Raw genomic sequence first — 13,043 nt, forward strand, 5'->3', positions numbered from 1 at the left:
ATCGCCATGGCAACTCCCGGGGTCGCCCCCGGCCCCCGGGGAGGTGGGTGGGGCCCCAGCGGCGGGGGTGACGTCACCCACGGGAGCCCGCGCGGCCGCCTCGCGGCGCGGCCGTTATGCCCTACCGTCCCCCCTCCCCCCCCCCCCCGCCCCATCCCGGAGCCCTGAGGTGGGGGGAGTAAGCGGGCACGGGGAGGCGGGAGAGGGCAGGCCGGGGAGAGGCGGGGATCGGCGGGCTGAGGCGGGGCAGGGCGGAACCAGGCACCGAGCACTCACCCGCCGCCGCCGCGGTTCCGCCTCGCGCACACCCGGAACGGCCCGCCCGCCCGTTGCCTCGGTGAGGATGAGGCGTCCCGCCCACCGCCTCCCTCCCATTGGGCCAGGCCAGCCGAGAGACCGGAAATGGCGTGAGGCCGATTGGCGGGCGGGAAGCCGAATGCCGCTCCCAGCTGCCGCGGGAGAGCCAATCGCGGAGGCGGGGGGCGGGGCTCAGCGGGGGAGTGGGCGGGGCGCGTGTCCCCTCAGGCGGGGTGGGCCGAGGCCGGGCGGGTTTGGTGAGTGGTTGCCGTTTGTGAGGCGGCTGCCGCTGGCCGGGGACCGGGTTCGGCTCAGGGGGCTCCTCCGATGGCCGGGGGGCGCTCAGGGGGCGCCTGCGAGATGGAGCGGCCGGTGGCTGCTCCGCGGGGTGGGGGAAAATGGCGGCCGCGGCTTCCCCGGGAGGATGGCGTAGCCCGGGCAGGGGGGAGTCGGGCCCGGGGCTGTGAGGTGGGAGAAGGGGGCGACCTACGCACCTACCTGTGGAGCAGCTCTGCTCACCCGGGCTGCTTCCCGGCCCTCTCCCGGGGTGCTGGGCCTTCGGCCCCCTTTCCCCAGTGTTTTGCTCAAGCTCCAACGTGAGAAGCAATAGGATATACTCTATATAAAAGATGCTCCTGAGCCCTCTAGTTTAAACAGATTTCAACTCTTCTCCATTTTTCTTTCCCTAAAAGTGAGTACAGCATGTAGCTGTTGCAGTGGTTCCTGCTGCAGTGGACAGTATCACTCATTGCCTGCAAACCAGGTGTCAGGAAATCACCTGCTTTGGCCAAACTACATCTTTAAAGGGAACTTTTACAAATCAAGTTTCTACAGAACTTCCTCTGACACCGATTTAATTCACTAGCCAAAACACATTTCAAAGCAAATATTAACTAGTAATAGGTTACTTAGGCTTCTTACCATCATTACCACGTAAGACAAATATAATTTGATCTCGCATTTGTAGGGAATACATTTCAGCCTGTGGCCACCATGTTGTAGACAAGTTATATCGTATATTTAACAGAAACTTGAGCATTGAACTGTGGAGAACCAAACAAAAAATCTGGAAGCTAACCTTTTCACCCTCAGACTTTATTCCATCTCCAGTGTCCTAATCCTATGTAGGATTTTCCCCAGGCATTCAGGAGGCTCCTTCCTGGCCTGCCTTATAATCACAGAAACCCCTTTTATGGCTTTTTTCCCCAATGAATAACAACGTGCTTCCATTAATTTTTGTATTATTGACATTTTGTTTTCAAAGACCAGCTTTAAATTTTTTTAACGATGCAAAAAAAAATGGCAAGAACAAATGCAAGTCTCCTTTTTCAACACACGTTTTTGGCACACAGAACTCTGTGGCTTATGGAAATCAGCTTTTGTCTTCCACATTACCAGGTGCTTCCTCTTCTGTTGGATAAAACTATAAGGAAATAATGTGAACTCCACAAATCCTTAGAAAATCTTTGGCCTCCTTTCACAGATTTCAACGTGAGGTCCAAATCCCAGTTGCGAGTTGCTCTGCTGCCAATTTTTTTGTCAAAAAGTCCTCATTATTCTTGATAGTGGTGCTGAAGTGAACCGAGGAGACTCCACAAAGTACTTTCTTTTGCCTCTCAGATGGCAATAGTTACATTTGAGCTAGGACAGTCTGATTTGGGGGGAAAGGGAGGGTGTTGTGTGGAAGCGTTGCCTTCTGGCTGCAGCCTTTCTTCAACACACAGCGTTGGTTGCTACCAAAGCAGCTTCGGTTTGACCTTGTGCATTCGCCTCTGTCTTGCATAAGGTCCTACACACCTTCTGCCCCCCATTCTCCCTTTCTCTGTCCACCTCTCCTGTCTGTTGGCTAAGAGAGAGGCAGCACAACATGTGGCTGACTCTGAGCTACACATATTTTGACTTGACCCTTCTGTCAAATCTCCTTGAAGTTGGCCAGCAGGTTCAAATTAGGAAGGCAGGCTGACAGACTGATGGATGGACAGCATGATCACGGAACTTTTCTTTCTTTTGGGGGGAAGCTAAAAACATCCTTGATGTTTGGTCCTACTCCATTCTCCAGGAAAACTGGATTTCAAATCCAAATGTCTGGTTTCACTTGGTTTTTTGATGCTTTTACTTAACTTGTCCCTTGCTGCCGGTGACAGTTTCCAAACCGGCCAAATATTTCTTGGTTTTTCCTATTTTCTGGTCCTTGCTATTCTCTAGATTTGTGGTGCTGCTCCAATAAAAAGGTGATCTCATTCTGTAAATCATTCATCAGCGTACAAGTTTGAAGTGAAAGGCTTCCTTTATTCCTTTTACAAAGTTTCCAGCTGTGTTTTAATGCCTGGTTTTGTTATAGTTCTTGTTGATTATCTTAAATTTCTTCTTGCACTTGGTCTGTGTTTTGAAGCAGAGACTACTAGTTTTACTTCCTAATTGGATAAAGAGCTTATCTGCTGCTTTAATTTATTCTGAATAAAAGGGACTGTTCCAGCCCAGAGGCTTCAGTGAAGCTTCATCTCACTTGCTGTACTATAATGAAACCATTAGTTAAATAAAATCTGAGGTAAGAATTCAGACATGGATGCTACTGCTTAATTAATTCTTGGAACTTCGTATTGTTTGAATACTGACACCCTCATTTCCTAAAAGAAAAGCTCCGAGAGTGAATACTTTTGGGGTTGGGTTTTTTTTGACCCGATGTTGAGTGGGGTGACCCCATGTGCTCAGTAAGAAGAAATTTAAATGCATTTGCAGCCCAGCAGACCCATAGACGTTCACGCAGGTACAAGCACATCCCTACACAATGCAGCTGGAAACTTCTCCTTTGACCAGGATTTTAAGAAGCGTTCTTCTCCGGAGGCATGAGCAACATTCGGTTAGGAGCTGTGTGCCAGGGCTACGCGTTTGCTGTTCAGCTCAGGGAGTTGCTTAATATCACGCCAAGCAAAATCATTTCCCTCAGCTCAGGGGAACAAGGGGAAGTCCAGCCTCTCTCTGCTGCCTCACAACTCCCGTTTCAGACTCAGCAGTATAAACTCTTGTCAAACAGGGTTAGGGTGGATGCCCTATACATGTCCTATGGTTCCTCCACCAAGGAAATTCCTCGCAGGGATAAGTTTTGGAGCTTCTTTGAGTAAGTCTGGGCAACACAGCATGCCTCTGTGAGGTTCTGTCAAATCAGGCCCACGTGTCTGACAACATACATTCAGGTATCACACAGGTTTGTTACAATGATGTGGACAAAGTACAAAGAAATGGGAGAAACCATTTGATACCTCTGCTAGTTACAACCCGCTAGGACTGCTGATTTTTACAGGTTTCTTCAAACCTATAGCAAAGTAATTTATCTACTTCACTTCAAGGTAGACTATAATTTGAAGTTGGAGATGCTAAGCTGTAGCCTTCAGGCACAATGAAGGAGAATAGTTAATAGTCGAAGACAAGAAAGGCAGGATTTTCGTCACAGTTTAGATCTCCTTTCTAATAATTCTTTAGCTTTTTTGTGCAGCAACAGGAGAGCTGCTTTGAATAGAGATCCACTTTATCCCTCCTTTACAAAAGGAGGCATTCCAGGCCACAAATAGCTGAACCTTTGGATTGGGAGGTTTCCGTGCTTTTGGACCTGTTAAAGGACAGCGGTGCTGAGAAAAGGCAGTAGAAGAGGGGAAGACTCATATCCATGTCCTATCCCTTTTGACCCAGATGAGAAGACACCCTTAAACCATAATTTCAAGACAACTTTAATGTTTTAATAAAGAGTATGTCCGGGAAGTGGCCACGTAGAAAAAAAAAAACAAGGCAAGCACATAGAAATACAGCCCTCCATCGACCATTCCAGATTAGTTTTGGAACTTTGCAACTCGTGTCTGCAGTAAACAGAAAAAGAAGCTGAATGCACCAACAAATAGGAACAAGAAATGTTATCCGAATGATTGCACGCGAAAGGAGAATAGCATCTGAAGGCCATCGTAAAGGCTGGAGTCAATCCACTGAGATAACACATTATTAATCGCCCTGAAAGACTGGCAGATCTTTGCAGGTAGCATAAATAAGCCTGCAGTCTTCTCCAGGCATGCTTGTTGTTTCCTCTGCACATGAAGAGGCCCCTTCTTTGACTTCCAGCCAGTAAAATAATGTTTTTTCCAGATAATGAGCCACTTTATATGAGGAAAATACTCAAGCATCCTGGACCTGTCTAAATAGCATTCCACGTACTCCCGGCTGCTCAACACCCACACACGGTTATTTCCAAAGCTCATTCCATCGCATCTCAAAAAAACTCTAACTCGATGTGATCGCGATCCTTTCTCAGCCAGCTTTCACAGTTGTAACTAGATGGGGGCCAAATCATAAGACAGAGGACTTTTGAGAAATGAAACTTCAAATATGCATTCACCGGCCATTGCCAAAATAACCACTAGCAGTAAATCCTGCAAGGTTTTGCCTTTATTCCTTAAAGATGGAAAGTGAGTTATATGCGTCCTGGGTACGTACTGGCCATTGTAGCAGGATAGTCATCTCCCCATCCACTGCTATGGGAGATCAGGAAGCCAGGACTCACAGAATAGTGGTTTTCAGAGTCAGAGGTCATTTCTCTTCACGCCCACACAAAGCATGGTGCAGATTTAAATATGACAATTTGAAAGTACATATTTTGGCAAAACGAGCCAAGCCGGTGACTAAATAAATCTGAGGCTAGATTTTCTCTACAGGTTTTATCATCTCAGTATTTTTATGGGGTTTGACCTGCGTGGTTGCTTTCTGCAGCTCTCCATAGGCAATGATTTAGTCCAAACCAAAGTTGGACAAAGTTTTATTGCCCTCAAGGTGTGATACAATTTCAGTAGGGCAGTCTTCGCAACAGCCTCCTCTCCAAATTCTGTGATACTGATCCAAGTGCAACAAGGAGAGTTCAGGATACTTAAATTCACTGTGAAGGTATGAGAATAATCGGCAGAATCAGTCTCTTATTGGGGAAGTTCTGATCTTCAGGATGTAAAATGAGGAGAAAAAAAAAAAAAAAATCCATTCTCATCCCTCCAACTAGCTCATGAGCTCTATCTGCAAATTCATGTTCTGGAGAGGTTGAGATCGGTACAAAAATTGGTGCAAGTTTATTTCAGGATAGAATTTGCACTTTTAGTCTACAGCTCTTTTAACGTGTGCTTTTAAGTTCGTTACTGTTACCCCTCTTGTGTATATTGTACCTTTCACCTTTCAAAAATTTGACTTACAGCAAAGTAAGGCAGCCATTCTGTAACAAATGCATCTTTGCTCACCGAGGCAACTTGCTTTGCTGTCAAATGTGAATTTTGGGGCCCTTCAGAAAGCCGGCTAACTAAATTTAGTGATACATTTCTGTTCCTTTTAGGTGTCACGGATCTGCTACACCTGTTTTGACGCTAATACAAGAGCGTTGCAAGAAGCTCTGTAGCTGTCATCTCGCGCGGCATCCCTTTGACTCGGTAAGGGCGACACGCAGCACTCTACTGTTCACCCCAGTTGGGACATGCATTGAAGAGGTCAGTCCGATCTTCTGGATTGAGGTGATGATGATCCAAACGTGAGGCAGATGGGCTTCTATGAAGCATAATGGTTGGGAGCCATTAGAATAAATTAAAATTCAAAACCTGCTAACAAAACAGGTATTTTGCAAAGTCAAGAGCTTGGACACCAAAATATAGAATAATGAAGACTGCTTCCCTTCATGGCATTTTCCCATCAGAGCACAGCTCATAGAAAAGCATCCATTTATGTAGCTGAAACAAATGCCAGAGCTGATTTCACATCTACCATGCTTGACTTTCTCTCTGATACGATTTTGGTTCCTAGGCATTTGTATTTAGTTTCCTCACACAGAGCTCTAAAATTCACCAAATGAGAAACATGCGAAAAAAAAACCAGCATCACTTGCAGCTGATTTGGGAATTACTAACCTTCTGTCCCACCTCCGGCTGTCGGGAGGCCCTTCAGGTCAAAACCAGAGGCGTCATTCATCACCGCATATCTTCTCAGGCTCTCTCTGTGCTGGTGCTGCTCGGTCCTTTTGCAGAAGTCTTTAAGAAAAAGGACCAGTGGCTCAGGGTGTCCTGTCCTGCCCCAAAATCCTGCTCAAGCCCAGGGCATCCATTCTGGGGAGAGCTCACGCACCCACTCCCTCTTTGGTTGCCTGGGCATTAACCTAAGGGGAAAAGCAGATGGGGGAATGAGGACAGGAAGAAGCTAACGCTTATGGGTTTTGCGCTCCACAGAAGTGGTTTTAACTCTTAATCACCTGTAGAAATCACAGCCATCCTAAAACAGTCACTTCGCTATTCTTAGTCCTTTTGGTAACCACTTCTGTTAAGACTTATATTTTCCATGTAGAAACTGCCAACCCATCTGAGCCACAGTTCAGCCACACACGTTGCAGGCTGCAAAGGGCAGTTTTTCTGTTCTGGTTCAGACTTACATTGCCAATCTTTGACTCACGCTGTCGGAAGTTGATACAACCCCAGTCTGCCTCAGTAGTCCTTTCCCTCCTTCCTTGCCCCAGAAATATGAAGAGAGAAAGGTCTAAGTGCATTGGGCAGGATTTCAGTGCGACGCCAAGGGACCCGTGCAGCGCCAAGGAGCGCGTGGGATGCAGTCCAAGAGCAATTTGCCCATGAAAACGTGGCAACCAGCCTTTGGATCGGGTGTCTCTTTGAGAATGGGACAGGAGCGAGGTTTGCCAGGGCACTCACTGGAGGTTCGAAGCAATTTGGTTTAAAACTTGCATAGTCTCGCATGGCTGAAATACAGAGCTGGAACAGTTCTGAGCAGGGATTACTCATATGCTAGGGATGAGGAGGATATAAAGTAATAATGACCTTAAGTGACATTAATCTAGATTGGATCCAGAGCCCAGACAAAAATATTCCCATTTATAACACCATACATCAAGCACAGAAAAATACACAGGCCAATAGGCCTTTCTGCCACCTTGTCTTGCTTTTTTACAGGAATACAGTAACACAGGCCTGTGCATGAAAAGGTACATTTTTACATTCAGAAGGCTGCAGTTTTTTTAAGGTATTCAATGAAGTAAAGAATAATGAAAATTCCTGTGCCATCAGAACTACCCCCCTTGTTCTTGTCATAGCTACAAAACTGAGGTTGAGGTATTTAACTCATGATTTAAGACAAGTACAAAACAACCTAATCACCCTAGTAGTTTAAATATATATTATATATAACTTCAAGTTTTTAAGACTTCATTTAAAAAAAACCTAAACAGTGTTTTGGTTGGTTGTTTGCTAAAAAACCGTATGTGACATATTTTTGTGTAAGCACAACTTACTGTTATTTTTGGACACTACTGAAATATGAAAAGAACAAAAACCCAACTTGCTATTAATTGGAAATCATACATTTAATTTTTAGAAGGAAGGAATAATAGAAAACATACGTGGCTCTTCATCTCTGGTTGTCTGATCTTTCTCGATTTTTAAATAAATCAAACCCTCTTGTGATTTCCACTTGTAATATTAGATCTTTAAACGTCTGGCTTACACTCGAGCATGAGCTCTGATGGCTGCCAACTTGGAGACAAACCACTTTATACCAGACCTCCGTAGGTTGCTAGAAAAATTAGTTCTGTCTCACTTTTAACAGTCCTGTTTTTTAATGTGTTATTTTACTTAATTGCCGTCACTTTTGCTGGTTGCATGACATTTAGTGAAAGGGAAAAATAAAATCACATTTTAAAGTTCAGAGGTTAGAACTTCTAGATGCTATTTTCACGTTTAAAAGGATGAGATGGTCAAAAACATCCTTTGTTTTGTTTGCACCAAGGGTAATGAATTGCAAGGAATTCGAGATGAGACGTGACCACTTCTTACCAGGCTTCTCGGATGTGCTTCTGCTGAAAACACAGAAAGGAATCCCTTCAGATTTTGTTAGCATTATGCTGGAATCACGGAGATTGGATGATGGGGCTTTGAGCCATTAGCAATTAGTAATTAATAACCTGATTTAAAAAAATGGGGCGCTGTGGGGTGGGAGATGATTTAGACCTAATAATTTTATAAACAGACCAAAAATTTCCCATCTAAGATGCATGCTGGGACAGACCCTACAGTTCTTCCCAACCAAGATGCCCCTCAGGACTCAGCAACTTGAGAACAACAAAGAAAAGAACATCTGATTAGATAAAATTGCCATCCATTAAGCATTTACATGACACCCAAATATACATTATCACGCAGTGAAATTTTTTGCAACCAATAGTTAAAAATCACTCTCAAGTCTACCTTCATATTTTTGTGCATTTTGTCTTGCTACGACTTCCACGTACACACTTGGCTTCCTAACTGGAAGAAGGTAGCCAGCACATGTATGCGAAGGAGAGACACAACGTAACTGACACCATCTAATTTCAAAAAGAAGCTGTCGCTATTTATGACTTTTTAATTTCATAACCCTTTATTTTTTTTTTTCAAATTAGTCCTCCAGCAAAGTCACCGTAAAGGACAGATGCATTGCAGAGGTAGAGAAGTTCTGTTGGAGAGTTTTGTACCAGCGAGTCATCCAGCACATCTGGGTGTTCTGGAAGAGCAGACATTCACCAATGCCACGCGTTGCTTTCTAGCAATAAAGTTATAAAAGCACTGAGCCAAAGACAAAAGCACCCATCATTTGAGTGACTCTACTCAACTACTGCCAGGCACTCAAACTCAGCAGGCCATGCCCACTGCTAGCGCACAAACAAGGGATGCTCCTTTGTAAGAGCACACACATCAAACGCACCGCAACAGCGGTATTTGGTAGAACTTGCCAGGGTTAGAGGATTCAAGAGACACTGCAGCGCGTTGCCCTTATCCCTCACCAAATTTGCTTTTCCCTACAAATTATTAAAGTTAAGGGAGACCGCCTGCGGACCCAGCGTTAAACCAGAACTTGTAAGCGCACCAACACAGAATGAAACTCGCTGTTGTTCCTACAGCTATAAAAGGGTGCTGTTACGAAGTACCTACAACAATTATTCCTACCAAAGTTGTATTTCTGAAAGAAACAGTTAAACCGATTATGAACTCCCCCACTTCCCCATTGACAAGGTGCAATCGTGCAAGTGCACCGTTATTATCTCCTGTTACTGGCTGCTGTCAGAGAGCAGACACCGGGCAAGGGCGATCCCTCATTTGACTTATGTTTCTGTTCAGACCTTTTGCTTTTGTTCTCAGCTGTCCAATTTTCCACGCGCTTTATAAATAAACACTTGCCTTTCTGTCCTCGCTAACATTAGTATATCCGATCTCTAAACCTCATTCAGTTCAAGCTACACTCCCTAGTGCCATTCATAAGCCTACAATGTATAAGCCATACAATGAATCACACTTAGAAAAAAACCTGTACAACTACACGGTACGTCTAAATTATACCCTTTCAGCTTGGTGTCACTACTTTGTGCCTGGAAGTTGTATGTGCCAGTCTTAAGAAACTGGATTACAGACAACTACTTAAGTTTTCTATGCTGACAATTTTATTACAAAATTAATATGATCTTTCATTATGGGAGAAGCTCGTCTCCTTATCCACCGGCTGTATCAGATGCGCATGTGTACACTTCTATCACTTTTGTATGACGCTTAACATTTTAAGTAGTAACCACCAGCTCTCCTGTTTGATGCAGGGACACTTCCCTTGGGGAACAACTCTGTTTCCCAAAGCATCTTTCTTTCTTTGTAAATATTATTATTGTAATATGTTATATTGTAAATATTATTATGCCGTTCCCCACTGTACGCCCATCTTCAGAAGTTTCCCACCGCTTTCAGTGGGACAAATTCTCCTCGTTCTCCGTCACAGTCGGTCAGTTCAAACTACAAAATGGGTCTGATGGGTTCTGCCGCTTCGCTTGAAAGGCAAAACAGCCAAAAAAGCTGGATCAAAGTTATGTATGAAAGACACCGTAATATCTCAACTTTTTCTGTTAGCTTCTTGAAAATGAATCTGAGGATGTTCAAATGGTCATGAAGAGCAGTTACATGTAAAATGTTCAAGGTCTGCAAGTGTTCTTCAGGCACACGATTGCAAAGCACTCCTGCAAAACCCATCTCCATCCGTATGTCTAGATTGTGCCCCTGAATTACTTTGCCCGTTACGGCCATTAGATGTACAGCCTCTCACGAGCTAAATCTCACTCCTCTCCTTTACCTATTGACATATATTTACTTCATATAAACACTACCTTGGTTACCTAGTTTCTACCTCTTTTAATATAATCCTTTGTTTAAATGAGTAGAATGTCTTAAAAATTAATGATGCTTCTTCACACTTTCAGATTACCTTCAGCTCCTTGTTTCTAATATTTTTGTTCTTTTTTGATACAATGTTATATTTCCATTACAGCTAACATAGCGAACACTTAAAAAAACCCAACAAACCCAAAGAACCCCAACCAAACCATAAACCACAAACCAAAAGCCAAAAAACCCCAAACCTTAGACAAATCAATTCCCACACTCCAGGGAAGAATGATCATTGTCTGCCTACTGCCTTTTCCCTGCACTGTTGATACTTTCACCACCGACACCGATACGAACATGGCCAAACAAAAAACAGTTTCTAAAATTGTATCACCTAGATCCACCTTTGACTTTTTGTTTTTTAAACACTGGCAATGCTGGAAGACTTTGTACAAGTGGAACTGTGTTAATGGGAATACAATATTGACAGGAGAAAGTTTAATTTTGACAGTTTCATTTAGGCGCAGAAGAAGAAAACACAGCTAAGCCCCCAAAATTCTTTTGGGCCAATTTAAACCATTTATTTCCATTATATATTAATGAAACACTTCTAAATGACATTTTTTTTCATTAATTAGATCTAATATCATCCAGAAGTCTTCAAGTATTTAAACGAGAAATTAATGAAGCACACATAAAGTCTTTTAAAAATACACAAAAAACCTGTATACAAAATTTCTTCAATTTTTAGTTATATTATTATCTTCCTTATCAAGAGAGATACGTTTTACAGACTTCTGTGGAATTAAAAACATTAAGACTGCTTAGTCTCAGCTCTACACCTCTGCAGAAGTGTTCTTACTTACAAATACAACCATAATTATGACTACTTTTTGTAGCCATCTTCAGCACTTGCATTATCCATAAGAGGTAACAAACGGCCCCAAAGCCATCAATTCCTTCCTTACGTGTTTTCAAGGTGTAGTTTTTCAATTATAGTACAAAACAGTATTTGTTGTGGCGGAAGGAAAGAGTAATTATTACTCTAGTTACTTCAAAACTCACCCCCCCAGTCAGGTGCCTTTTCAGGAAGCATTAGGTGGACAGGCATCAGAACTTTCATAGGTGTCACGAGTTAGAAGAACTAAGACTAAAGTAAAGTCTGAGTAAAAACAAAGTTCAGTTATTTGAATTTCTGCTTTTTCCTTGCCTGAAACTCTTCAGTTTTATTTTTGACAGATTTTATTAGCATTGACAAGGCAGGATCTATGGTTTTCCTTGCAAGCTCTCCTTTCTTTGCCATCTTGTTCTCTGTCCCCTTGCTTGCCGCCTTAAGATCTTGCTCTTTTTCTTCTCTTCGGCGAGCCTTCTCTTCCAAGATCTTTTCTACTGCTTTTGTCTTCTTGAAATTTGGATCTGAAGGATCCAAATTAAACAGGGGAGAAGTAAACATGGCTTGGAATCTTGAATCGGCAACATTTACCTGAAGGCAGAAAGGGAGTATTTATTTAGGTAACCTTTACCCACGACAGCAAAACTTTTATACACAATAAAATATAAGTTGCTTAAGGAGTCAGGAGATCATTCAGCATTCCTGGAACTGCTCCAGTCACAAAATCCCAGTGAGCGCGAAGCAGAGAGCCAGAAGATACTATTGGTTAAACAGACAAGTGAATGCTTGTACAAATCCTGTATATTCCTCTATCGGCAGACCAAGGAAAGGTTTGTTGTTGAGAACTGACCAAGATGAAAGCAGCAGTGGGTAAGAACCAGAACACACACAGGAATGAGTATTTTAGGCTATGAGTTGTACAAGGTCTTGCATAAATAGTTGTCTTGTTATCTTAAACAGAGCTTGAGTTTGTCCCCCTACAACCTTGTACGAGAACATTTCTTGCTTTTTGAAAGCAGCCCGTACCTCCCTAAAAAGGTAGATTTAGGTTTTCTCCTTCAGATACAAGAACCATATGAGGCCACCAAATCAGGAGAACCATATGAGGCCACCAAATTTGTCCTGAAAATAACTGATATTACTAAGGGTTCTCGCTGAGCCTCAAAATCAAGAGTATACCATTACCTGGAAGTCATCTTCTAGTAATTCTTTCTTTTTCATCAAGAGTTTCTTTTTCCTCTTGCTCAAATTCTGTTGTTCTACAATCTTCTTATAATTAAAATGTTTTCTGGCATCATCCTCATCATCCATCATAAGCAGGGCCATCTCAGCCTGTTGCAAAATAAGAAGGTCCACGTACACAATGAAATTAAGTTTTCTATGAAAAATATAACAACCTATTAATAAAGTCTGTATGATTCTACATACATATACATGAGTTGAAATAGGGCTGTAGTTCTTCTATTGCTGTCCTACGGAATTTAATGGTTCCACTCACAAACACCTAACATAAATATTTGCAGAATGCAAGCAATGCAACATCTGTAGTTCTTAACATTTTAAACCACTTTACCTTCTGTTTTTCAACTTCATCTTCATCTTCTGAGGCACTTTCAACCGATTCTGGCTTCTTCTTTAAACCTAAGTGCAAATATAGGATA

At 43.0% G+C, this 13,043-nt stretch overlaps 2 protein-coding genes across 5 annotated transcripts in view; both read right to left on the bottom strand.

Annotated features, from left to right (window-relative positions):
- The window catches only part of TASP1 (taspase 1), an 85,459-nt gene extending 85,102 nt beyond the window's left edge, over positions 1 to 357 (bottom strand). Inside the window, exon 1 of one of the 2 annotated variants that reach the window (XM_063327836.1) lies at positions 277 to 357. The gene's annotated coding sequence lies outside the window, so the exon portion shown is untranslated. The remainder of the gene's footprint in view (positions 1 to 276) is intronic. The other variant, XM_063327835.1, reaches the window with a different exon arrangement.
- A 10,689-nt stretch (positions 358 to 11,046) lies between these two features.
- ESF1 (ESF1 nucleolar pre-rRNA processing protein homolog) overlaps positions 11,047 to 13,043 on the bottom strand; it is a 31,876-nt gene continuing 29,879 nt past the window's right edge. For all 3 annotated transcript variants that reach the window (XM_063327844.1, XM_063327845.1, XM_063327843.1), the window contains exons 12-14: positions 12,956 to 13,023; positions 12,568 to 12,714; positions 11,047 to 11,973 (exon numbers count right to left, since the gene is read on the bottom strand). In XM_063327844.1, coding sequence (XP_063183914.1) covers positions 11,674 to 11,973; positions 12,568 to 12,714; positions 12,956 to 13,023 — 515 coding nt within the window. In that variant the 3' untranslated portion in view covers positions 11,047 to 11,673. The remainder of the gene's footprint in view (positions 11,974 to 12,567; positions 12,715 to 12,955; positions 13,024 to 13,043) is intronic.

The sequence above is a fragment of the Chroicocephalus ridibundus genome, chromosome 3, assembly GCF_963924245.1.
Source record: "Chroicocephalus ridibundus chromosome 3, bChrRid1.1, whole genome shotgun sequence".
NCBI lineage: Eukaryota > Metazoa > Chordata > Aves > Charadriiformes > Laridae > Chroicocephalus > Chroicocephalus ridibundus.